This window comes from Plenodomus lingam (assembly GCF_022343315.1).
Source record: "Plenodomus lingam strain CAN1 chromosome Unknown contig_27, whole genome shotgun sequence".
Classification (NCBI taxonomy): domain Eukaryota; kingdom Fungi; phylum Ascomycota; class Dothideomycetes; order Pleosporales; family Leptosphaeriaceae; genus Plenodomus; species Plenodomus lingam.
The window spans coordinates 330,203-356,201 of record NW_027093942.1 but is presented as its reverse complement, the minus strand read 5'-3'; the positions used below and the strand labels follow the sequence as shown (position 1 = coordinate 356,201).

General features: G+C 49.8%; 8 protein-coding genes across 8 annotated transcripts; 5 read left to right on the top strand and 3 right to left on the bottom strand.

The window, feature by feature from the left end:
• Positions 1 to 522: 522 nt before the first annotated feature.
• Positions 523 to 3,446, top strand: IAQ61_007161 (uncharacterized protein). Its single transcript, XM_066097472.1, has 3 exons — positions 523 to 1,357; positions 1,516 to 1,678; positions 1,840 to 3,446. Exons 1-3 carry the CDS (start codon positions 1,323 to 1,325, stop codon positions 2,251 to 2,253), a joined length of 612 nt encoding a protein of 203 aa, XP_065952514.1. The 5' UTR covers positions 523 to 1,322; the 3' UTR covers positions 2,254 to 3,446.
• A 651-nt stretch (positions 3,447 to 4,097) lies between these two features.
• IAQ61_007160 (uncharacterized protein) lies at positions 4,098 to 9,453 on the bottom strand. Its single transcript, XM_003840856.2, has 3 exons — positions 8,508 to 9,453; positions 5,365 to 7,997; positions 4,098 to 5,291 (listed from the first exon to the last, which is right to left on the bottom strand). The coding sequence occupies exons 1-3, from the start codon at positions 9,005 to 9,007 to the stop codon at positions 4,624 to 4,626; spliced, it is 3,801 nt and encodes a 1,266-aa protein (XP_003840904.2). The 5' UTR covers positions 9,008 to 9,453; the 3' UTR covers positions 4,098 to 4,623.
• Positions 9,454 to 9,741: 288 nt separating this feature from the next.
• IAQ61_007159 (uncharacterized protein) lies at positions 9,742 to 11,523 on the top strand (the record flags this gene model as incomplete). Its single annotated transcript, XM_003840857.2, has 2 exons — positions 9,742 to 9,891; positions 9,943 to 11,523. 2 exons carry the CDS (start codon positions 9,742 to 9,744, stop codon positions 11,521 to 11,523), a joined length of 1,731 nt encoding a protein of 576 aa, XP_003840905.2.
• A 1,610-nt stretch (positions 11,524 to 13,133) lies between these two features.
• Positions 13,134 to 13,797, top strand: IAQ61_007158 (uncharacterized protein; the record flags this gene model as incomplete). The annotated part of the gene is made up of 2 exons (XM_003840859.2): positions 13,134 to 13,406; positions 13,507 to 13,797. Coding segments are annotated over 2 exons (564 nt in total), but the record flags the coding sequence as incomplete, so codon positions are not given.
• A 1,525-nt stretch (positions 13,798 to 15,322) lies between these two features.
• Positions 15,323 to 15,771, top strand: IAQ61_007157 (uncharacterized protein; the record flags this gene model as incomplete). The annotated part of the gene is made up of 5 exons (XM_066097471.1): positions 15,323 to 15,448; positions 15,496 to 15,516; positions 15,571 to 15,635; positions 15,679 to 15,690; positions 15,756 to 15,771. The coding sequence occupies 5 exons, from the start codon at positions 15,323 to 15,325 to the stop codon at positions 15,769 to 15,771; spliced, it is 240 nt and encodes a 79-aa protein (XP_065952513.1).
• A 419-nt stretch (positions 15,772 to 16,190) lies between these two features.
• On the top strand, positions 16,191 to 19,468 carry IAQ61_007156 (uncharacterized protein; the record flags this gene model as incomplete). Its single annotated transcript, XM_066097470.1, is given in 8 exon segments — positions 16,191 to 16,256; positions 16,359 to 17,036; positions 17,091 to 17,852; positions 17,943 to 18,083; positions 18,125 to 18,413; positions 18,479 to 18,820; positions 18,979 to 19,145; positions 19,160 to 19,468. Coding segments are annotated over 8 exon segments (2,754 nt in total), but the record flags the coding sequence as incomplete, so codon positions are not given.
• A 1,834-nt stretch (positions 19,469 to 21,302) lies between these two features.
• On the bottom strand, positions 21,303 to 21,608 carry IAQ61_007155 (uncharacterized protein; the record flags this gene model as incomplete). The annotated part of the gene is made up of 1 exon (XM_066097469.1): positions 21,303 to 21,608. The coding sequence occupies one exon, from the start codon at positions 21,606 to 21,608 to the stop codon at positions 21,303 to 21,305; it is 306 nt and encodes a 101-aa protein (XP_065952511.1).
• A 1,829-nt stretch (positions 21,609 to 23,437) lies between these two features.
• IAQ61_007154 (uncharacterized protein) lies at positions 23,438 to 25,708 on the bottom strand (the record flags this gene model as incomplete). The annotated part of the gene is made up of 2 exons (XM_003840864.2): positions 23,438 to 23,991; positions 24,109 to 25,708. 2 exons carry the CDS (start codon positions 25,706 to 25,708, stop codon positions 23,438 to 23,440), a joined length of 2,154 nt encoding a protein of 717 aa, XP_003840912.1.
• Positions 25,709 to 25,999: the final 291 nt, after the last annotated feature.

Here is a 25,999-nt window from a genome sequence, read left to right as displayed (position 1 = left end):
TGCATTAAGCCCGTGCCTACCAATTCGTTACATACCATGACTGAGTTCGGCTTACGTGAAACCAATTGAACCAATCACAGAGCTGCATCATCTTTCAATCAGAACCGTACATATAGTATGACATAAGCATCCGCACATCGACCATGGTCAGCTCACTTACACAGTGAAGGCCAGATGTCATTGGCCCGACACGCTGTCTGATCTGGTACTGCCCTATTTCTACGGTACTTCGTCCATGCCTGCTGCGTACTTTGTGGCGGTTGTCCCGAACAGACATCCGCAAGCTGCCGGCTCGTCAGGTGTCGAATGCAGCCGCCTTTGACGTTGGGCGCTGGGCTAGACTGCTTTTTGTATTGTGCATGTGCATGTGCGCGTGTGTTGGAGCTTAAAGCCGATGGTTTGGCGCCCTTTGTATGGCGGTCACGTGAGACGGTGATGATGACATGTTTTCGCACTTGGTCGTTGGGTAAGTTTGAAGCTGGCAGTTTCACGCATGATGAGTCGGGGTTTGGACAGGTAGAGGGGGACGGCAAGCTTGACTGAGTTTTGGTTATATCTTGCTCTTCATCTTTGGCTCTGCTCGGTGACAACAGTCGTCCATAGAGGGAGCTGCAGGATGTTGTGAGGGTGTTGTACTCTACTCTAGAGCACACACGACACTGTAGTACAGATACAGTATAACTTGGTCTGATATAGGTATGCATGTATGATGTATGACATCAATCCAGCGAGCCATCCCCACATAAATTTCGTCCCCGTCCCATCATCCCGTGCCCATCCAGCATCCGCGGATCCCGGAGCTAAACCTTTCACAACACCGCCTCTGCTGACTATTCGCAAACCATAATCCATTTTCTCTCCCAAATCGCGGCGATTACGGGTCCAGGGCTGTTGTTCATTCGCCCGGGAGCAGCGTGGTCGGCTTCTCGACTCGATCGCCAGCCACGACTGGGGTTTTTTTGATTGGCAAAGAAAGTCGAGTGTTTGGAATGGTGGTGTGTTACTCACCTACATAAGCTACAACAAGGGGTTCTTTTCGCGGCGTGTCACGCTTCTGACTCTCTCTCCCTCTCCTCTCCCTCTTGCTTTCATCTCTCAGCAACTTGCTGATTCCGAGCCCCGTACTCTAGTGGCAGGGGAAACGAATAAAGGGAGACACCGTGGACAGCTGGGTGACGTAGTGTACTATATCATCCCACCGTGCCATTACAACCTTTTTCGCATTTGGCCGCTTTCCATCTCTCATATCAGTGTTGCGATTTGGTTGGGTGCTGGATACATAGACACGCACACGCAAGTTTCAGACTGTAGTTGTTGTCATCATGGCCATACTTTCGACAGAACAGTCGCAGACTAGGTATGTCAGATTCATGTTTTTAGAGCCCTCCATTCTTGAGGAGGTTCCAGGAGCTTTGTTTCCGCAATGTTGCATGTGCAAATGCGCTCTGACATGTGCTCTGACATGCAAAAGAAATGTTCATGATGATCTTGTGCTAACATGTTGGCAACGTATAGGTTTCTAGCCATCGTCCTCCCTGCCCTCACGTTATGCACACACACGCTCCTCGCACTCTCCTCGATCCTACCCGGCTCCGATCCAGACCGCGCTTTCTTCTCCCTCGTATACAACTTCCTCGCCGTCTGTGCGAGTATATTGGGTCTTTTGGGCGCAGTCAGAGTAAGCCAGCCTCATTAATCTGTTTCCCCCCGCCTAATGTGTAACCGCAATGCCGCGAAGCCTGCTTGGTGGCCCGAGCACATGCTGATTACACACCCAACCGCCATTTGGAGCGACACCTCTTTGACAAGAATCCCCAGCGCTAACAGTGATTGGAATAGTTGTTACCAAGCCTCGTGTCAATATACACGCTCGTACACACCATTACGCTATCCTTTGCAACGTTTGCGCTGCTCAACGCCCCCTTGAGCTTCCGCATCATCAACCCGATCATTCCGAGCTGGCAAATTGATGAGAACGCTATATGTCGCGACATCAACGCAGGGTTTGGATGGGACGAGGCTTGGTTTACAAAATGCTCCCAGAGCTTTAGCCTTGTCAAGATATGTTTTGCAGGCCTGGGCTTGGTGTTGATGGCGGCACAGTGGTGGGCGCTGATGACGGTCCGGCGGTGGGGCAAGGAGTTGAGGTTTCAGCGGCTGTTGATGGAGCGTGGGGATGGGGATGTGGAGAAGGCGGGTATACTGCATGATGATGCTGGGCTGGTGATTGCGAGCGAGAAGAGTGGGTTGTAGCGCTATGGAATGATAATGACCATGTAATGCAGATCATGAGCAAAGATTCAAGAACAAGACGTGTTTCTCCTGGACTGGTGATGACCTGGTTCAGATACTGCTTCTTCCTCTCTAAAGAGTAAAAGTATCTATTCCAAGCTGCATAGTGAGTGGCAACCCGCTCCTTGATAGATCCCATCACGACAACTCGAGATCAACCAAATCCACGTCCTGCCCATCCAGTTCATCACGATGAACTCTGCCCATCCTTCCGCCCCACACGATGCGAACGCTCCGGCCATGCGAAATCATGAACCCACAATTCCCGCGGCGCCTTTTCCTCCCGCCAAAACTCAAATTGCCCACCACCAAACTCCCTCACCATGACGCGCGTATATAACCTCGCATCTACAACAGGACAATGACCGCACTCACAGTCACATTTCTTCTGCCCCGTCGCTTCCGTCCCCCACGTCTTGCGACAATGCAAACACAAATGACCCATCTCACTGGTCCACCCGCATGGCCCCTCTGGCCCCGTATAGACGACGCTCACAAAAACCGTGGGAATGTGTCTTGTGCACACGCCCCGCGGCAGTGGTATAATTATCCCATCGTCAGCCGTGACTGCGTCATCATTTTGTTCCTGCGCCTTCGAGAGGTCAGAGGAATTCCAACGCGCCCATCTGCTACCGTGCGCGTAAAACATGTACAACGGTGTTACCTGATAGCACAGTAGGCAGAGCTGGTGTTCTTTTGGTAGTTGCGGCGGATTGAAGTACCTGCGGATAGCCCAGCGGGCGCAGGCCGGGACCTCAGCCTGGCTTGCGACACGGAGCGAGCGCACGTACCGAAGGGATCGACTGGTTGCGCTAAGGGCGATGATGGCATCGATGGGGAGGTATTCGCAAATCCGGCAGATGAGTTCGTAAGGGAGCAAAGTTAGGAGTGTATTGGGCAGGGGGCCAGGTGTAGTCATGATCAAGGATGGGCGTGGATATATTCGAGTTCGCGACTACCAGTTTCGAGATGCGAGTTGCGCAGTATCGTTGGACTATCCTTCGTTGTTGATTCTCTTGCTACGACAAAAAACTTATCTGTGGCTTTATATCAGCGTTGTGGAGTCATACTCTTGCTCATCCATGGTTTGGTTCACGGCTCGGGGATTCGTGCTACGCTTCTTGTACTCATCCTTTCAGACTCACAGCTTCTCCCGTATCGTGACTTTGTGCGGAAAATGACTGGAAGTCCAGGCCATTGAGGCTCTGAGAGCAATACTACATGGCATCTGTCAGAGAACTGTGGTCGTTTGCGTGTCCATGTGAGCACGCTGGCTGGCCAGGTCATACTCATCATCGTCGTCAAAACTCATCGTTTTTATTGCTATTTCGGTTATATGATCATGGCAAAAAACAGCCATCATGATCAAAAAGACAAATCTCACCTCTTAGACACACGCACCTGCACTCCTCAACCCGTGGACCCCTTTTTCGCTAGTAGACGTTTCATATATCACACACTTGCCAAACAAACGCAAGCATGAGTGTAACAATCACCATAAGTAAAGAAAAGGATCTCTCAGACCCTCTCGACAATTCCAACAACGTAGACAAAAACCAAAGACAAAAATGTAGTAGCTAGGACAATACTCCCTAACCTATCTAACTCACCCAGCAGAACAACTTACTCCATAGACATGACTAGACGGAATTAACCCCATCCCCTAACCTTTACAGATGGACTACCTACCCAAGCTGTAGAAAGCCCGCACAATCTACGCAAAAAATTGTCTGCTCTGCAATGAGTTGGGATATTTGATATACTACCTCTACTTACTACCTATACATCCCCCCCCACTCCACCCTCTCATCACCATCCCCCTAATCCATCCTCCCTATCCGCCCCCAAAAAAACACTAGCATACCCATTCAAACCCCCATCAACCCCGCACATTCCCCAGAAAAATATAAAACGCCAGAAAAACCTGCTGGCTCGAACAAAGTTTGCTAGATAAGATAGTACAACAACAACGATGACGACGATGAACGATGATGAAGATGAAGATGAACAAGACACAGCTGCAAAGGAAGACGAGGGAAGACGGGGGAAGACAAGGGTAGACAGGTGTGAACGCTAAAAAAATAGCCAAAAACACAGGCAAAAGATTTGGAAATTTGCCCAAGTCTTAGCTGTGATATGCTATGCTCTGCTCTGCTCTGCTCTGCTCTTTTTGTGAGCAATGAGATAAAACGAAACAAAGATATAAAAAAAAGGGGGAAGAAAAGAGATAGAAAAAAAAAGAAAACCCAAGGAAACCCTCAGTAAAGAACAAAACAAAACAAAACAAACGCTAGTTAAAAGACTTGTTCAAAAAAATGAAAAAACCCTCCTTCATCCCCTCGCTTTCCCCCTCTCTCGCTGCACCGCCTGCTTAAGTACACGCAGCCTCTCCTCCGTAACCCGAATCGCCTCATCCACATCCCTCTCCTTCATCGTGCGCACCACAACCTTCTGCCTCGCCTGGTCCTGGTCCTGCGGCACGGGGGTTTCACACCGCCTCGAGCCGACCAAAGCCTCGCGTCGCGCTCTTTCCAGCGCCACCCGGTCCTCCAACCAGTCCCACAGCTCGCCCTCTTCGTGCCGCCAAATTTCTTCGTACGCAACCTGGCGCTGCGCCGCAGACCAATGGTTTGGTCCGACGGCTGTGTTGGTGCCGCGGAAGCACCAGGCGTATATGACGAGGAGGCCGAGGATGGTGATGATGATTTGCGTCGTGAAGAGAGATTCTAGAATGTCGGCTACGGGCCCAAGGAGACTGCGGAGCGGGTCGAAGAGACCCCAGTCGCTCTGTTTGGCGGCCGTCGAGGGGGTGGGAGTGCTCATGGTAGCTGGTTCGTCTAGGGCGGTGGCTTTGGAGCGTTTACGACCTTTGCCACCTTTGCCGCCGGGGGCGCGGAGGCCGTTCGATGGCCTAGAGGCACTGACGGCGCTGCGGAGGGCGGCGGTGATGGAAGTCGCATAAGACATTTGACCGTCGTTTGCGCCTTTTTCTATGGGACCTGTTGTGCAATATGTCAACAACTGCTTCTGCTGGAATGAATCAACGGCGATTGGCACAAAAGGGTGGCATACCTCGCAGCCAACTCTTGCCACTCCACTCTACTGTAAAGGTCATGATGAGTCGAGTGCTGTTGCCGGGACCCCACATTAGACAGTATCGTGTCTTTGTAAGAAATATGCTGCCGCTGGGTACATCGGGTGTAGATGTAGAACACTGTACACTGACTGCCTTCTCAAGATCGAACTGCTCGAGTGTCATGGCAATGTTACATTTCGTTTGGCGAGGGCCGACAGGTGCGTTGAGCGGCTTGATGTAAGAGTAACTGAAGGTTTTCTTGTCTTCGCCGAGACCCTTCTTGTCGTCTTCCATTTGCAAGTCTAAAGATCTTTGATCTTCCACCAACCATTTGCGCATGAAGACGCCTGATGCGGGTCCAAACATGAGACTGTAGACTTTTCCAAGAGGGGCAGGGATCGTCGTGTCGATGAGGAGTTTATCATAGTGCTGGTCGTTGTCGCCGCACTCGGTCGGTGCGTGTGATGGTGGTCCAGGGAAATCATCCGAGGCTGCTACCCCGTTTGTGGTAGCCTTTGCGGCATCAGCAACCTCGCCGCCTCCGCCAACAGCTTGTGCTATTGCGCCACTGACTTTGCGTGTCTCTGCTGGAGCAGCGCTGATTTCGCTTCCAGCCACACTACCTTCACCAGCCTCCGTATAGCTACCCATGCCATCGTCGTCTTCTGCGTCCTCGTCATAGACGTCGTCTTCCGAGTCCTGGATGGAGCCATCGTCGCTGGCAACGGATTCTGCCTTTTCTGTCTTGTCACCAGTGCCACCGTCTACTATGACGCCATTGAGTGAGGACTTGAGGTTAGGATGTGAAATCTTCCAGATGCCGATGATTAAGTCATACGTAGAATCTCGCGAGAGAAATGAGGCAAAGACATTCCGAGCATGGAGGGTCTGTATGACGATTGCATTTGGGAAAACAACAGCAGTCGACTTCTTTTCCACCGACATGACTTCGTCAAAGCTAATGACGAGGTTGGTAACCCAGCCCAGAATGTTACTGGAGAAACACAAGTGCCCTTCCGAAACATAGAGACGGCCGTGAAGTAAAATCTCCTTTTGAAGAGCTGCACTATAGTCTTCGATGAGATAATCGTCTTCTGGTACACTTTTGAACAAAGCATGAAAGTCTCGATTCCGTTTCGGCGATGCTACTGCAAATCCAATTCCGTTCAGACGGTTGGTGTTGAGAGCCGTGTTGGGTGCTAATGTGGCCGTACTGGCGCCTGGCGCTCCAGCTGTCGAGTTTCCAGTAGCTGCAGAGCTACCTCTATGTCGTCTTCTCTTGCCACCGCTTATCCGGCTGCGAATACTACTTTGTCTTTGCAACGATGAAGCTGCAGGCGAGTCGGTGATCTCAGGCTGCCTGGGAGGAGAGGCAGCACCTGCATTCGACTGTGCCGACACTGCTGTGAGCGAACGCGGCCTCTCGCTCGCTACCGAAGGAGCCTTTTCTCCAGCATAAGCCGCTGATACTGCCTGCGCAGCTGCGATGTCTTCCACTTTAGCAGAAGCCTCGTCCGCCTTCATTGTGACATTGGTGGCAGAAGACATTGGGCTGGCGTCGTTGGTCTCGGCAATGCCCAGATGAGCCAGACTCAGGTTGCCTGATCCAAGTGTTTCTACCGCCGGTCTGCGCTTCTCACCGTCTTCTATTGCTGCGGCGTCTGCGTTTTCAGGTCCAATGACCTCTTCACCCCCGTCCACAGATTTGTCGTCTCCCTCCTTTTGCGGTTGTGAAGCAGATTTCTGTTTGGTTACAGGATTGTTAGTAATCGAATCACTAATGTTGCTAGCAGCGTTCTGTGCCGCAGAAAAGATGGAAGCGAAGAAGCCTCCAGTTGCAGCAGGCGATTGAGGGGGTACAGCGGTCCCACCAGGAGTTTTTGCTTCCTCGATATGGGGAGTCAAGGGCGCTGCTATGGATTGTGAGAGTTTACTCGGCGGATTTGTGAGCGATCGTGCGCGGCGGTGTGAGATCATATTCCCCGAGGGGGAGACGACCACGTTTGGGTTCGAGGACTGCGAAGAAGTGTGCTGTGCTCCAGATTTGGAGTTTGATGATTCGGGAGGCGAGACGTTGATCCCATCGGTGGGGGTTGGTGGGGTTATGAAAGTGGTAGGCGCATTGGATAGATTCGATGGAGCTGCCAGCTGGGTGGTGACGATGCGCTTTAGGGCGGCGCCTTTGAGTTGTGGGCTTGTTGACTGTGCTTCTTCTTCCGAATGCAATTGGGGTGGCGAGGCCTGGAGGGGCGCGTCCAGCACTCTGTCCTGGCGCTTCTTCCCTCCAAAGAGCGAACCGATGCCGCCTCCGCTTGTGTTTGGTCTTGCAGGCTCCTTTGCTCCGTCCGGCTCGCCTGCTATTTTGGGAGAAGTGGCTCTGCGTGCTGGAGCAAAAGCGTCTTTGAGTTTGCCCACGGGTGAGACAGCACGCTTGTTTGCAGCGGTGTGGATGGTCTTGCTTTGCTCTGTGGGTGGTTCGTCGGCGGAAGTTGTCGCCGAGTCGGTCAGGCTGGCATTCTTGGCCGCGTCGACGGAATCGATTGTCTCGGAGGCGATGAGGGGCGAGGAGAGAGTCAGGAGGCCTGCGTGGGACTGGTGCGGTGATATGCCTGGCCGCTTGGGTGGTTGGCTGAAGATGGTCGGTTAGTCGGAAGGCAGTGGGCAGGTATGGTATGTAATGAAGAGGCAGAAGATGGCGATGGAGGAGAAGAAGAGAGGAGGAGGAGGAGGAGGAGGAGGAGGGGAAGAATACAGGGATACGCGGGTATCACAAAGGACTGCAAGGTCGTTGGGAAGATGGAAGAGCGAAAGAGAGGGCAGAGTCCAAGGCCAAGGATGTGTATATAGCTAGGATGATGGCGGTGCGTCTGGTGGGGATGTGCAAAGTGGGGATACCGGCGGCCAGAAACATGTCATGGTTCGCCCCGACGTCCATGCTGGCCGCGCCAAAGCCAGATGGCTGTCCTGCCCGCCCGCCTTGGCTTCGTCGCACCCTGAAGATGACACGACGGAGAAAAAGCGTGTGGAATACGAGGCAGAATCGGTAGGAGGAGAAGGGGAGAGACAAGGAAGGAAATGATGATGATGATGATGATGATGATGTGGAAAAAGAGGACAAAGGAAAAGAAACACAACTTACGACTCAGTGTCCGAGTCCTCGGTGAGCAGGCTGCTGGCAACGCTCTTGGCCAGGCCCAGGGAGTCGTCGCTCTGGTTGTACCGCGGCTCTGTGCTGGGGGGGTTGATGCTATTGGGATGGCTACTCATGGTAGGCACGGGGGGCACGGGGGGCACCACTACATCCTGGTGCGCATCCAGCATGGAGATGTCGTCGTGACTGCGCGACGCTTTGCTCTTGCGCCGCCCCTTGAACAGCTTCGACATGCGCTTCTGGTGCGACGAAGACGTGTCACTGCGAGCCTCTTCAGAGTTCTTGCGACTGCCTCGCATCTTGCTGTCTCGTGCGCCGTCAGTCGATTTGCGCAAGTCGTCTGTGGACCTGTCGCTGCTTGCGATGGACACGGTTGACGATGCTGGGCCCTTGGAGGCGGATCGACTGTCTGATGCGGCGAGCGAGCTATCCAGCCTCTCCTTGCCAAAGGGGGACCCAATGCTCCTGCGCCGCTCCATCGATGCCATGATGTGGGTTGTGTTGGTGTGTTGGTGTATTGGTGTATGTGTGGATGTGATGTCGATGACGCCTGTCGCCTGTCGCCTTGTCACCCGTCGCAGAGGCTACTACCGGTCCAATGTTGCAAAGGCAGCCTAGATGTCCATGTTCATATAGCAGCTGCGTCGGGAAGGGAGAGGAGGGAGTGGACTGGGGGCCGTCGTTTGCGGGGAAGTACCGTGAGCAGAGGTAGGGAAAGGGTCAACTGAGCTCAATTACGTACGGTAGTGGCAGCGCGGCTGAAGTCATGGAACGCCTATATGGCATACTATACTGTACAAGCACACACGGCCAAAGTAACAAAGGCAAAGCAGGGAGGAGAGAAGAAACAGAGTCTGAACCCCGAGTTCGTGTTTCCCATGTATCAGAACGAGGGCGTGCTGGCTGTATCAGGACCGCCCCCCCCCCCTCTCCCCCTGCCTGTCTCCGCAATAGCTAGGTACTAGGTAGCGTTCGGTAACTTACTACTCTTGTAGGGCCCAGGTGCTTCTATAATTGTAGACCATGAACGTGCATTAGCCGGCATCCCTTGTCTTATCACTAGCCGTCAGCCGTCAGCCGTCAGTCGTCAGTCGTCAGTCGTCATGCGCAGCTTTCACTCCTCACGAGGCACGCCCACGTCCTTTTGCTCTCTGCACACCAACAAACACCACTCACCCCTTGGAGAACATGTCCCCATCTCACCCACAACACCACCACCACCATGGAATCTGCGCATCTCACCAGAGCCCACGAGCATGTCCGCACCGCCGCCACAGCCACATATGAGAAGAGCGTTGCGACTGCGGGGCAGGAGCACCATCTCGCAGCCGCTGCATTTCACGATGCTACCCAAGACACACACAACGCCGAGGTAGATTGTGCGATCAGACTACTCAGCCTGTTATGCTGACACACACAAAAGGCCCTTCGCATCCTCAACCTTCTCGAGGACCACCACCGCAAGCTGGCCGGTCTGATCAAAGAGGCTCCCCGCAAAGACAAGAAGATCGATGCGACCAAACAGTCCCTAGAGGCATCCACCACCTCTCCTGCCTCCAAAGCCCCCTCGTCTCGCGCCTCTGCATCCACGACCACCTCGCCCACCCCACCCACATCCCGCCGTCGCCTCCCGCAGTCGTCCATTGCTACCAATCTCGCTGAGAAGCGCGGGATTCCTAGTACGAAGAAGACGAACACTGGCACCGCATCCAATGTCTCAGCCGTCCAAGGAGGCAGGAACGAGCGACTCTCTACGCCAGTCAGCCATGTCCTGGCACAGCAGTCACGTACGACCGACTCGACTGGCTCTCGCGACTCGACCAGCCAGTCCAGAGACACAACATCACCGCCTGCATCGCCACCAGCGCATGACAATTTCCGCCGTTTCTACTCGGCCTTTGGCGGCGTCATCAACGCGCTATCCGCACCCCTGGCATTTACATCGCTTCCACTCATCCCTCCTACTACACAACCGGTCGCCGAGCCACCCAAGGAGGAGAGAGCGCACAAACCAAAAAGCCGAGCGCAGTCCCCAGAAGCTGCGCGCACAGTCAAGTCTTCAGTACCTGACCTCGCCTCCCTCATCAGTCAGCCAGCTCTTCGTGCGTTGCGGGACGATGGCGCACCACCACTTGGCCCCAACGAGTCCTTCTACTTGGTGCCCACAACAGGTCGAACAGTCACCTACGCAAGTGTGCTTCGAGACCCCAACGCAGCGCCAAGCACCCAGCTGGACGCCATTGACGAAGCATCAGGATCTATGAAAGGCAGTTCACACGAAGAATTTGTGGATGCAAGAGAAAGTCTTGTTGAATCCTCACCTACGAAACGACGTCCTCGTTCGCGTGGAAATACCGGGCCAGGCGTGACTGCCCAGCGCAGCATACCGGCAGGAAGAGGTGCAGGCCTCAAGACACTGGAAGAGCTCGCCCTAGAAAACGAGACCCTCAAAAGCGTCATCGACAAACAAGCCAAACGCATTCAAATGTGGGAGCTCAATTCTCAAAATTCCTTCAACGCCCTCGCCCAGTCGTTTCGCACCCGTGGTCCAGGTCGCAACACGAGCGATCCCAATGCCCTCGCCCACGCTCTTGGACAAGGCGCCAATGGGCTTCCTGCACTGCCTTCTCCCCCGATCCTAGGTCCCATGCAGCCACCAGCCACCTCCCCAGGCCCTACCAGCATGACCCACGACGCCGCCAAACGCATTGCCGACCTCGAAGCCCTGCTAGCCAGCCAAACCGCCAAAGTCGACGACCTCATGAGCAACAACGAGCAACTGGCCAAGCAAAACGAACGCAACAGCCAGGTGCTAAGCCGGTATAGAGAGCAGTGGGAGAAGCTCAAGGCAGGGGCGCGCAAAAAGGAGCAGGAGCGACGGGAGCGGCGCATGGCAGAAGTCAGGTCTGGAGAGGCGGCCAAGGATAGCGAGAGCGGGGATGCATCGGCGGATGTGGATGGTGATGCGGACTTGGAAGAGGAGCCTGGGTTTGGCAAGGCGTGAAGCGGTTACGTCGGTTGCGGGATGACGGCATCGTTGTGTTTGTAGAATTATACTACGTGCTCGCATCTTCACGACTACTTCATGTACATTGTCGCAGTATCCTATATCCACATCTCCACTATAACATCCACCATTTCGCCCACACCTTGCACCACCCCACCCCTTTTCCATCCCCGTTACCCAACCTAGCCCTAGCACCCATACACACTTCCCCCAATCTTTCCCCGGGATCTCCTACCCGCTAAGGTGGGTAGGTAAGGGTATCGTTCTGATTCCCTACGCACAATTTGCCTGCGCTGGATACGCTGTCTTGGACGAATGTAGTGAGTATGGGAGATGGCATGGAAGAGGGCATGTGATTTATATGATCAACACCACACCGAACGCGAACACTGGGACTAGATGTCTCATCTCCAAAGCTTGTACACGTAGGCGGGTATCACAGTAGTCTGGACGAAGAGAAGAGGGCACAAGGTAGGAGGCACCAGACAGAAGCAGTACATACCACACCAGGAGACTGGACTGGACACCAACACCCCCCCCCTGGCTGCGATACTTGGGATTATCCCATCTTGTCGAGGATGCTGGCGATTGCCCCATCTTATCGCGGCGAAATTCAGCTTTACCGGAAATGCTTGGTACGTTGGAACTGACCCGGTTTGGGCTGGTTGCGTGGATGTGGGATAGGGGGTGGGCGTATGTAGATAAGTGTGTAGATATGTTGTATCCTGTGGAATGGGGTTTGGGGCTGGTTTGTGAGCGAGTGATACTGGTACCTAGGTGGGGTGGGGGTAGGGTGGAGGTAGAGTAGGTATGGTGTACCGGTCGGTAGGCATGGTAGTGAAGATGTGAAACCAGCACTACGATATTATACTCCTACGCTGTAGTTAGTTGTCTGCGCTGTTGTCTGCGCTAGATAATGGAAGGGGAAGGGGAAGGGGAAGGGGAAGGGGAAGGGGAAGGGGAAGGGGAAGGGGAGGGGTTTTTGATGGAGTAGTGCGGATCTGGCTTGCTCCGTGTAGTGCAGTTTGGGACGGGAGGGCGGATGAGTGGAGTGTGGGGGGTGATAGGGTTTAGTGTATGGTGGTGGTGGTGGTTTTGTTAGATAATATACACACGTTACTATAAACTAGTTTATAAGTATGAGAAAGGGGCAGGGGGTAAGTAGGACGGGGATTACTGGTAGGTAAGCTGAAGATACCTACCTACACAGGATATATGCCATTCTACTCGCCTAGATTCCAGCTCATGCACGGAACTATACGTACCGCACCGAACCTTCTCGGGCTTTTTTGGTGGCGCTGGGAGAGGAAGCCTCGGTTTGGGAAAGAGCATGGCGGGGCGGGAGTTGCTGTGGCTAGTGGCTGATTGCGTATGGGAAATATTTTTACCTGGGGATATGGAATACGGGGAAACGCTGGGGCGAGGCTAGGGGTAATTGTTCAGTCAGTTTGCATGGTGTGACGTCTAGAGGAATTTTGGGGGGGTTTTGGGTATGGGAATGTGATAGGGGAGGGGATGATAATGTGTATGTGTGCGTGTCATGGCAGGTATAAGAGCAGTATATGGATCTAATATGTTGGTTTTCATTCACTCATTCATTCATTCAGTTACTCACTGTACAACACCTTCACACTCTACCACCAACCTTAATTAATCCTAATATTCCTGCTTTCACAATGCACGTCCCAACCCTCCTCACAACTCTCGTTTCCCTGGTCTTACTCACCGGCACCACCCTCGCAGCTCCAACACCCCAGCTCGAAGGCATCCTCGGAGCCCTTACGCTACCCACTGCCGGCACTGGGAATCAAGTCGGTGGGAAGGGCGTCGAGAATGCCAATGGAAATATGAAGGGGAATGGCAAGGGGAATAATACCGGCGTATGTTCCGTGCCTATTTTGGTTTCCTTTGCTCAAGAGAGTAACATTGTGTTCTCTATCACAGCACTTGTCAATACTCATACTAATACGAACCATATAGAATAACAAGGGCACCGCCAACACAGCCGGTACTGGCAACGAAGCGGTAAAGGGTAACGCCCTGGCCTTGCCTCTCCTAGGCGCTCGAAGTGAGCAGCAGAAACAACGCGGCGATCTTGGAAGTGTAGTTGGTACAATCACCCAGCCCGCCGTTGGTTTAGGACATGCCCTCTTAGGCAATGGCAAAATAGCGGGTGCTGGGAACAAAATTGGCAATGGAAATATTCTTCTCGTGAGTCCTGAAATTGCGCTATCGCTTCCTAATATCAATGTCAGTCCCATGGTAAGATAGGTACTTTGTACAGATTTGCCCTTTTCTTTTTGGGATATTACTATTTATAACTTGTGGAGGGAAGAGCAAAAAACGGATGCCCTCTGCCTCCTCTGCCCCCTCTTGTCCCTCCTTAATTAGACTAATGCTATCTGCAGAAGCACCCCCAGACGTATGCAGAGCTTTTTACGTCTGACAGGATATAGTTGTTACTCATCCCATTAGTAGTATCAAGTAGCAGCCACATGTTTGATGCTGGTTGCGGATGTAACAGCACTTCAGAAGCGGGAAGTGCTAATTGTCCTCGCCACAATAGACTAATCGTCCTCGCCCTTCCTAATAGGGAAGCGCCAAGGGGTAATCGCCCAAGTACTCCGTCTTAGCGTTGTATGTAATTTTCTATAATACAAGGAGATATAATACCTACCTAATTTGCTTTATAGCTGTTGCTAGCGGTAAAGTTATAGCTTTTGCTAGTAAACCTAGGGTAGGAGTAAAGGATATACTACGTGATTATATTAACCTAACTACTAATATTAAGGTTAAGCTATTAGTAGCTATAATAGGTAAGGTAAGGGTTATAGTAGAGGTAAGGGTTGTAGTAGAGGTAGAGGGTAGAGGTAAAGGTTATAGTTAGAAGTTTTAGTATTCTAAATACATAGACTAGATCTAACTTAGATAGGATTAGCTATAACCTAAATAGGTTAGATAAGACTAGCAGGTTCCTAAATAGGACTAGACTAGGGGGTAAAAATTTTCTATAGAGCTTAATACTACAAAATATATTATAATATCTTAAACACGCTCTAGAGTTTAGCACCTATTTTAGCTAAACGCGTTACCTATTAGTACCGCGCTATTATATATAAGTTAGAAACTAGTAGGTAAATATAAGTAATACTTATCCTCTACCTACTTAACTTGCTACTAACTACTAAGATAGTTATCTGCTATAATCCTACTACTACTTGCTTAATTTTTTTATCTATAGAATTTTTCCTTACTAGATATTTACGTTTTAAAAGCATAATATAGTTAGTGCTACCTTAGCTTGCTACTAATTTACTAGGCGGCCGGGGTACCTGGCGCTAAGTGCTTAGGGCGAGGACGATTAGTCTATTGTGGCGAGGACAATTAGCATTTCCCCTTTAGAAGCATGCATAGAACCAAATCTCCAATATATCACAGCCTTTCATTAAACGCATACTAGATTAAATAGCGCTCTATTTAGTAAACGAAAACCTGTAAGCAAGCTGTGCTTGAATAACATTGTTTGATTTCTTTCTATTTTAAGTATGGATGAATGAATTGTGGTGGACCTTCTGGCAGTGGATCTGGTCAAAACTATAGATGAAACAAAACAAGCTTGACCGCCAACACCGGTAAACCTGCTGTGTATCTTTTTAATCCCTCAAATTCTCAGGACGATGACAATAAAGGTGTCATTTTTCCCAATGAAATCGTTAACCAAAACTTGAACTTCTGCAACTCACTCCCCTACTTGTTCAACCAACTACTATATTCTCAATACCCACCAGCGACAATCATGAACCTCCTTCTCATTGCTGCTTACTTTTCTATGGCTCTTGCAGCGACGATTGAGCAAGTTCCAATGTGGACCAGTAAAGAAAAAGTATCCTTTCCAAAGGAAAACAATCTTATATGTTCACCGGTACTTGTTCATCCCTAACAATGCCTATCAAGTACTAATTTAGCTAGGAAACTGATATTCCTTATTGTGTATGTTAATCTAACAACCACAACATTTTTTTAGAGTTCTAACCCCTAGCATAGACTAGTTGGGAGCACAATGCAACCACTACACCTATCTGGCGAGGATATTGTTACATCCCTATTGAGTTACCAAGTTAGAAGCAGGTATCAAGTTACCTTTTACCTAAGTGTGAAGGAGGTGTAAGTTCCTATTTACTAAGATTAAAGAATTTTTTTTTAAAAAAAAACTAATTATTTTTATTTAGTATATACGATGCGTAAGACTATTCTCTTCTCTAAACCTATTATCTGTTACCTAACTTATAAATAGTGCGGGCCGTAGACTGTCTTGTAAAGGACAAAGGACAGATAGTTCTTCTAGTGGGAAGAAGGTCCAACATGACTCATGGTAGAAGATGGAGGATGAAGCAGCTGAAAGATGCTTAGATTCGTGTTTTGCTGTGGTTATAGATATCTCGGTTACCGGTACGTGTGACTCTTGAATGGGCTTAGCCCCTTAGGATGCTTGCCCATAGGTAGATAGCTCCCAACCTCCTAGACTAGGACAATATGATCACATTACACACTGCATTTGGGCCCTCCTCATCGTCGGATACTGCAAGCTTGGCTGTCCAAGCCTAATCATGACCTTGTCTGCCGCAGACTATCACTGGGATTCCCTTATGCGACTAATGCCAGGTGTTCTACACCAGCGGTTCAGAGATGCTGGCACTCGAGATGCGCGGATTCGCGTCGCACGCGATGCTGTCTGAGACAACCCTCTTATCGTGGACTTCTACTTTTATCGTCGCTTCCAGTTATTTAAGAGACACATCTTAAGGCCAAAGTTTAATTTAGTTGACTACTAGGATCGATTTGAATACCAGGCCCGAGGCAGCGCTCACAATTATGGACTTTACTGGTGCGACGGTACTCCTTCGGACGAAATCGAGAATCTCTCTACTAAGCAGCGCGAACACTTTGCAAAGTTCTGGGGCATACATATCAAGGCAATCATGTTCCGTAAATTCCCAGAGCAGGTCATTTACAACAAACTCTCACTTATGTCTCGCTCATTGGATGAGATGGAGAACAAAGCGTCTTTCCTTAACGTTATCATCAACCTGGTTCAAAATCATTGCCACTTCCCACAGTATTGCATGAAAGTTATTAACAAGGAGACTGGGGAGACTGTGTACAGGTTCAACATGCCTCGCGATCCCGCCTCTACGCCTTTCCTAGAGGTGCCAAAGGGCCGGACATTCTGGAAGTTTATGCCAGAATCTAATAATGGCATGCTTAACCCTTACAATCGCTTAGTAACACTGAGCTGGTTAGCAAACACTGACATACAGCCATTTACCGGCGCACGAGCTGTTATTGAGTGCGTCGGCAAGTATGCTGCTAAAGTTAAAAAGGCATCAGTTTCTTATCAAGAGCTTGTGTCTAAAATACTGCCGTTTGTTAATAAAAACAGCCCATTTCAGTCGTTTGTATCAAAAGTCATGAACAAACTCGTTGGGGAGCGCGACTGGTCATCCCAGCAGGTGTATCATCTTCTGATAGATCTACCGGTACCGCTTTGACACAATTCTCGGCAGGTGATTACCGGTAATGTTAACCTTCGTCCTCCAGAGCAGCATGCTCAGGTTTTCTTTATGGCAGATGATGGAAATGAGACAGTTCCAGGAACGGGAGCGCAGGCTAAGAAAGGTCAGTCTTTGGTTCCAAAGTACCAATCCCGTTCAGAGGACCTAGAGAGCATTCGATATATCGACTTCTGCCGGCAGTACACGCATGACAACAATCACCGGTTGCGTCCAAAGGCAAAGGAGCGAGTGCTGAATATTTGCCCGCGCTACAACAAGGAGACTGATGCCGAGGATTTTGCTCGTGCCAAGTTAATGCTTCATTATCCATGGCGTGAGGTCAAGGACCTCCTGTACGACGATATTGATGAAGAAGTAAAGAATGCTTTTGCCAAGGTGTACAGCAACTGTTTCTTATTCCACAACCATCAGAAGGATGGGCTTGATGACGACGAGGAAACGTTTAATTTTGACGATGCCTCGCAAGATCCAGAGAACGCTCACATGGAGGCACAGGATATTGAGGCATCTTTCGCAGAACTGGCGGCGCATCTGCCTGATGCTTCTGGAACAAATGTTGATGAGCCCAATCAGTTAGGCCGACGTGATATAGACGACGTTGATTGGAACCCTAGAATCGCCTACGAGGATATTGTCAACAATCCTGATTTCTGGAAGGACGCGAAGCAACTTCATAATGACGATTATGAACTTGACGTGGATGGCAATTACGAGTCATGCGAAGACAAGCAGAAGCAGGCATATGATATTGTTGTCAATCACTTTACAAAGGATTTGGATAACAACGCTGATCCATCCTGTACAACTCCATGAGACCAGCTTCTTCTTTATATTGATGGCTAGGGTGGTACTGGAAAGTCATTTGTGGTCCGTCTTATTTCAAAGACGATGAAGGAAATTGCTGAACATGCTGGATTCAGAAGTGAAGTTATACGTCGGGCTGCACCAACTGGCGTTGCAGCTTACCGTACAGCATCAACGGGCGTACCCTTCATGCATTATTCCGGTTGCCTATCAAGACAAAGATATATGATCCTCTTACAATAGAGAACCTTAAAGCTCTGCAGGCCTATCTTGAAGAAGTTGCATACCTCATTATTGACGAAAAGTCCATGGTAGGCCTCCGTGCTCTCTCGTTTCTAGATCGGCGACTCCGCGAAATCTTCCCCTCGCGTGCGAGTGATCTTTTTGCGGGTATGAACATTGTTCTTATCGGCGACTTCTATCAGCTACCTCCTGTTGGCGAGCATCCACTCTATTCTACCACTCGCGTCAAGGACCCTGACATTACACGCGCGCAAGAGTTATACAAGAGTTTGACCGGACTGTCACATTAAGTGTGGTTAAGCGTCAGTAGGGGGATAATAATGAGGCCGTAGCCTTTCGTCGGTGTCTTGACCATCTACGCGTTGATGCAGTTACGATTGATGCCTGGAGGCTCATGCCAAGCCGCGTTCAATCTCAAATATCTAACGCATCTGACTTTGATGATGCTATTCGCATATACGCTTGGAAGGAGAGTGTCAGGCAGCATAACCATACTAAGCTTCGAGACCTCAACGTACCTGTTGTGAATAACTTAGCAGAGCACACAGGCCATGCTCGTGCGGCGGACGTTAGCACTGAAGAGGCTGGCAATCTCCAAGCTACATTTGCTGCAGCGACCAATGGCAAGATTATGTTGCTTAAGAATCTCTGGAAAACGCAGGGGTTAGTTGATGGTAGGATAGATTTTATCCAAGACATTGTTTGGGGCAAGCACGTCAAAAAACCTCGCAAAGAGGCTCCTAACGTCCTTTTAGTGCACTTTCCTAGATACCTTAGACCCTGTTACAAAGAAGTTAATGGTGAAAGATTAGTGTCTATCTTCTGGTCACAGCGCAGCTCTATCATGGTAATCAGCTTTGCACTCAGATACAGTTTCCTCTCGTCTTAGACCACGCGATTACAGTACACAAGAGCCAAGGTGTCTCACTTGATCAGGCTGTGCTTAATATCAGTCTTCGGGATTTTGCCCCTGGATTAACCTACGTCGCTATTTCAAGGGTGCGCTCACTCAGTGGTCTTATGTTCGAGAGTCTTTTAATTACTCTCGTTTTAAACCACGCAATTCTACTGCAAAACAGATGCGCCACGAGGATGCTATGCGGAGGCGTAGACAAGAAGTTTCTATCCCAGTTCTTCAACAAGACATCAGCAACAGCGATGATGACCTACCACTTGCCCCTCTGAGCGGCAACTTTTCTATTCCTATACGTCGGTCATCACCTGTTCGCCCAGATGGTTCTGGTCTTGCGTCAAGCTTCTTTAGCGAGACTTTTGGCGCAACGGATATTGGGTTAAGTGAAATGCCAGTACCTCTTACCTAGTGCTGGTCCCGGTGGCAATAGCGGCGACAATGACAGCAACGACGCCCCTCACTACGGTACAAAACCGGTTTACAGTAGCCATATTTATCTAAAGTAGACTAAGAAGTGGTTTAGGTAGAAGAAGTAAACCTAAATAGGGTTTATTATACTATGTATTCTATAAAAGTAAACTACTTTTATTTCTACTTCTATTAATCTACTAGTATTACGTAGTAATACCTAGTTTCCTACTATTTAAGTATTTTACCCCTCCTTTCTTTAATCTTCTTCACCATCTCTATCACCACCTCTATCACCACTACCACCTCTATTATCACCACCTCCACCACCTCTATCACCACCACCTCTATTATTACTACCTCCTATTGGTAAAAATATTATAACTTATTATTATGTTATATATGCGTATAGCGTAAAGCTAATCTTTTCTACCCCTTTTAGTCTTAGTTAGGTATTATAGCGTATAATAGAAATAAAACTACTTTTTATACTTAATTTAAACCCCTACTATAAAAGTAAATTACTACTTTAAACCTATTTACAGGTATATATAAGGTTAGTTTACACCTATATAGTAAACCCCTAGCGTACCATTCTATAGTAAACAATTTTTTACCGTAGTGCCTGTATATCCAGACAATTGGTTAATGCATGAATCTTCACAAGGCAACCCGTACTTTAATTGTTTTGCTTGCAATAAGCAAAGGCCTAGCAGCACGCGTTTTATGTCGTTTAAGGTATGCTGTTACTATCATTTCAGTTTGCCTAACGATGATTTTCCCGACAGAGATGGTGCATGGGCGGTAGGTAACCACGTCGCTGCCGAGGCTTCGTTTACCGATACCTATCGCCGCAACTACGGTAGTGGAGCAGACATGGAGATTTGTAACAGGTGTGGCCGTTTTGAACACTACGGTACAAAATTGTTTACAGTAGAATAGTGACCTAGGGGTTTACTATATTGGTGTAAACTGCCCTTATGTATATTAGTAAATAGGTTTAAAGTAGTAGTTTATTTTTATAGTAAGGGTTTATATTAAGTATAAAAAGTAGTTTTATTTCTATTACTAGTATACGCTATAATACCTAACTAAGACTAAAAGGGGTAGAGAAGATTAGCTTCACGCTATACGCACATATTACATATAAATATGTCATGATATTTCTACTAATAGGAGGTGGTGATAGAGGTAGTAGTATAGGTAGTAGAGGAGGTGGTGGTAGTAATAATAGAGGTGGTGGTATAGGTAGTGGAGGTGGTGATAATAGAGGTAGTGATATAGGTAGTAGTGGTGGTGATAATAGAGGTGGTGGTAGAGGTGGTGGTAGAGGTGGTGGTAGAGGTAGCGGTGGTGAAGAAGATTAAAGAAAGGAGGGGTAAAATACTTATATAGTTGGTAGGAAACTAGTTATTACTACGTAATACTAGTAGATTAATAGAAGTAGAAATAAAAGTAGTTTACTTTATAGAATACATAGTATAATAAACACTATTTAGGTTTACTTCTTCTACCTAAACCACTTCTTAGTCTACTTTAGATAAATATGGCTACTGTAAACCGGTTTTGTACCCTAGTGGAAGCTATAGAGTAGGGTTCAGTATAAGTGTGGTTATGCAGGAGTAGAGTTTAGCATTACCGGTAGCAGCTAGCATAAATAAAAGCGATTCACCATCGAAGTGTGCTAAATGCTGCCTGCGGAAGCACCCTCAGACGTATGCGGTGCTTTTTACGTCTGACAAGATATATTTAATGTTGTTTATTCTAGTGCACAAAGATGCAACAGCACAACAGGAGGAACCTACAACAAACATGACACTATCTATTGTATAAGACTAATTTTCCATTTGAGAACTGCATGTATATTCGTTGTTTAAATCCGAATCAATGTCCATGTCACATTCATGCGCCTCCAAGTGCGTACTCCGACCAACATCAGAATCACAAGTTCCACCCACGTTCAAGAAAGAGTGTGGTTGATAAAGTAGAAATCCATGTACAGAGTTGATCGTGGTTGAAAATCCTCCATGATGCTCCAAATATCCTCCATCCCTGCCAGCCCCGCAAGAGTCCAAAACATCTTTCCGGCTACCTTGACCCCATTTTCTGTACCACTGCAATTTATTGTCTCTCACTAACATTTGAATAGATAATTGCTTTGCCTACCATAACTGTGATCCTGCTCTGTGAGTGTGACATATTTTGAACCGCCATCCCAGCCCACCTCGCAGTTGTCGTGGGTAATCGAACGGAAATCGATCCCGTGCATATAACACAAGGATCTTTTCGAATCATGCAAATATTTGCAGCACACGGAATTCACCGTCATCTCTCCTTTCGTTTCTCGTTTAATGTGAAATGCGGGGTTAACTTCTACTGAGATCATGACGCAGTTCCAATCGAGCGGAGCGAAAACGGAAAAATGCGTATGCATGGTAATAGTTTCGACTTTGATTCCATATTTGCGTAGCTCTAAAAAATCTTGTCGTCTGTTGTTTGGTAATTGTGATGCTGCTTGCTTGGCCAGGCCAATGAGAAAGATTGTCTTGACAAGGTCGAAAGATGAGAGAAGCATTGTTAAAAAGCCGTGGTAAATGATGTGGAGGGAGTTGGTGATCAGCTGGAGCCGTTGGGTAGTTTTTATAGCTATAGGAGAATCGAGACCAGTATCTTTAAATAAATGGCTTAGCCGTGTCCAACAACGGTGCTTATTTGCAGAAGCGTGCTGAAAAAATCCAGGTAGATGAACACATCCTAGTTCATTGCGCTGATCCAAGAATGTTCTTACATAGCTAGGCTACATATGGCATCATTTGTCCTAGCTGCTTACCATCAATCCGGGCCGTATAAGTTCACTTCAGCCAACCAATTTAAAGACTCTAGCTCGCGCTTAAGCTCTGCCAACCTCCACAATCCTGTAAGTGTGAAGGAGAAGATGGAAGAGTTTCTTACCATCAGTGCGCAGAAAGTAGGTTTGTAGCTCAAGATTTGCCCATTCCAAGTACCGTCGAGAGGAAAACAGCTAGATGTAATCGCGTGGACTAGAGCCTATCTCTTGATCATCATGCCGGCGCTGTGAATAGTAAGCTTACGTGATGTATTACATAGCATTAGGCCGTAGCGTCTACGTCTAGTACGCCAAAAGAACCTAAAAAGGTCCGTATAGTACTTGAACAAAGTTCATACTAAGTATCTTAGAACCCACTACTCGTACACACAGCAGCACGGCACTATGGATTCAAAGGCCCCAAAAAACATTGGCGTATGAGGGGTCAGGGCTGTCTACACGGTCTAGTTTAAACAGATCATGGCATGGCACCACATTGCTTTCTATCCTCAGTAGGAAGAAGGGAAGGAGAAAAAGAAGGAGTGCAAGGACACAAAGCACTAACCCAACAAAACACAAGCAGAAAACTCCAATAGGAGACATTAAAACACGTCAAAATAAAAGGTTAAAAAATAAACTGTCTAACCCCCCCACTCACCCGCCCCCCCAAAAACAAAAACAACATCAACATCAACATCAACCACAACCACCCCAACCAGATGCAAGGAATCCACCCCACCCAGCACCTAGGAATCTAAGAAAAACCCCGAGCAAAAAGAAAAACGCATAGCAAAGCGCCGCAATGTGACGCACGTCCCCCTCTTCCTCCCCTCACCTTTACGCAGAAAAGAGAAACAAAAAGACAAAAAAGAGACCAGGCAAAACCATACTTTGGCAGAAAGATTGAGAACAAGGGATATGGAAATGAAAAGAAAAAGGAACGAGGAGGACGAGAGGAGAGCGAAGAATGAGGATAGTAAGAAAAGAAGAAAGAAAGGAAGAAAAGAAGAGGAGCGAAAAAGGAAAAAATGGAGAAAAATGGCGAGCGAGAAAGAAAAGGGAGGAAAAAAAAACCCCTCCAAGAAGAACAAAAAGAACACAACGATGCTAAGCTAAATTCATCCACACCCTCCTCACTAGCGATCACCTCTCCCCCCCACCCACCCTATCCTCCTCCCTAAACTTCAACCCACCCTCGACCAAAACACCCCCCTGAACCCACTCACACCGCCCAACCTCCTCCAGACTCTTCCGCCCTCTACTCACCTTCTTCAGCAAACCCTCAACCACCACTCTCGCCCCACCCCATCCCGCCCCCTTATCCGCATCCCACTCGCCATCCTCGTTGCCGAATTTACACCACACCCAATCACAACGGGCAATCCGATGGGCCGCCCGACTTCGACTCGCTGGTTTGCCCGGCGGCGCGTCAAACGGAAGACGGCCTTCCATGAGGGCGTAGAGCAAGACGCCGAGGGCCCAGGCATCCGTCGCACGGCCATCGTAGGGCTGGCCGAGGAGGATCTCAGGCGCGGCGTAGTCTTCGCTGCCGCAGCGGGTGGTGAGGAGGGGGGATTCGGGGGGTGCTGGGATGCGGCGGGAGAGGCCGAGGTCGGTGAGGGTGACGAGGGGGTAGGGGTGGGTTTGGGGCGAAGTGAGGGTGGGCACGGTGGAGATGGGTATGTTGAGGAGAATGTCTGTAGAGGTTTGGGTTAGTATGCCAAAGTATCACGCCGGTCATGAGCCAGTTATGAATTAGATCAAGGGAGATTGGGACGGGACAGGAAATGGAGAATGAAAAGGGAAGCTCGTACTCTCAAGCTTGATGTCGCGGTGCACAATCAGCTGGTCATGAAGATATCTTACGGCGCTGACCATTTCAGCAAAGATGCGTTGGACAATGGGCAGGGTCAGCTTGTCGCGGTGGTCACTGGCTACATCGAAAAGATCACCACCGGGGCAATAGGTGACCACAATCAGGGCCTGGGCTTCATCGTAATCAAAAGCTTGCAGATGTACGAGGGAAGGATGGGAGATGGATCGCAGTATTTCGACTTCTCGCTTCAGACTGAGTTCGACGCGTTCCTCGTCGGCGCCGCCGGCTGGACCGTGTTCTACGACTTTGATCGCTACGAGCTTGCGGGGGTCCAGGGCAGCCTCATCGAGCGGGTCTTTGGCTGTGGTGCCTTCACAGGTGGCTAGGTAGACTTTGCTGAAGGTGCCTTGACCGAGCTGGCGGACGGGGCGGTAGAGTTTTTTGGTCTTTTGGGGCCCTTGACGGACTACTATGTACTTTGTCTTGTCCTCCTCGGCTGTGTCCTCCTCTTCCGTATCTGTCACGCTGCGATTGCTCGCATTACTGGCGGGAGGGGTGGGCAGGCCAACTGGAAGCCTTGCGGGCAGCATGCCTCTGGAGGTTGCGAGGTATTCTTCCCGGCGAATTTGGTGCTGAGGCGCCGCATCTGATGGGTTTGCTGGGTTGCCTATGGTGACATTACGTGGTCTGACGTTGTGAAGCGAGTCTGGCGTGTACTCGCTGAGACTTCGGTTCCTGGTATGCGAGGCAGCATTGTTGTTATTGTTGTTACTAGTACTACTGCTGCTGCTATTGCTGTTGTTATTGCTACTGTTGTTGTTATAGTAGCTCTTCTGCTGCGTAATGAGGCTAGCAGCAGTCGCAGCCTCGACTGCAGCCGTCTTGAGACTGTGATAGCCCTTCTTCTTCAGCGACGGCGAGGGCGACAGCGTGCCCTTGGAGAAGATGGAATACGAGTCGTCGCGAGAAGCGGCCGAGAGGCCCCTCGAACGTGGACGCGGCGCGGCTCTTTGCCATGGGCCCGGCGAGTCGCTCATGACCAGCGGCGAAGGAAGTGGGGTAATGTCCCCGAGCGCGTTCAGTGCGGGGGAGGACAGTACTGAGGCGGGCGACAGCGAGCCCAGGCTGTTCGTCGACCACGCAGACCTCAGGAAGCCGTCCTGCATGGTAATGGGCGCTGTGCCCGCCTGCCGCAGCGCGTCGCCGCCGCCGCCGCCATTGTTGTTGCTGCTGCCCTCCAGGTTGGGCGGATTACGGGCGCCGGATGCGGGTGTGTGGGTGGCAAAGGCCGCGAGGTCCGTCTCGAGTTTCAGGGCGGTCGACGGGGCGCGGACGTGGTATCGAGGCAGGGCGAGGGCGGCAGGGGCATGTCCTGGCTCAAAGGGGAGGTGGGCGTTGACAAGCGTGGCCGTCTCGTTCGAATGCGCGGCTGCTGGCTGGCAGGCTTCGGGGGCTTTTGCGCTGTCTGAACGCGCAGCCTCGAGCGATTGTCCGCTGGGGGCAGACACCCGGCTGTCGGTGGACTGCTCGGGTGCGGCGGATGGCCGCGAGGAGGAGGGGGAGGAGGTGGTGGACAAGGACGACTCGGGGCCCTCCATGGTGGTTGGTGTCGCCGCGGGACAGGCACAGCCGTTGTCAGCTTTCACGACAGCAGTCTAGTAACGTTATGATCAGTCAGTCCAGTTCGTCGCCTAGGCCCAGGCTGGCCGTGTCTGCTTGCGCCCAAGTGTCCTAAACAGGGCGCTAGCGTTACCGGTACCCCTTCCTCACCTCTCTCCAGTTGACACACACACACACACACATACTCTTCTTACTACTACACCTTGTCCAAGTGCAAGCTCATCACCCATCACCATGATAAACAGAACAAACGCAACACGACATTCATA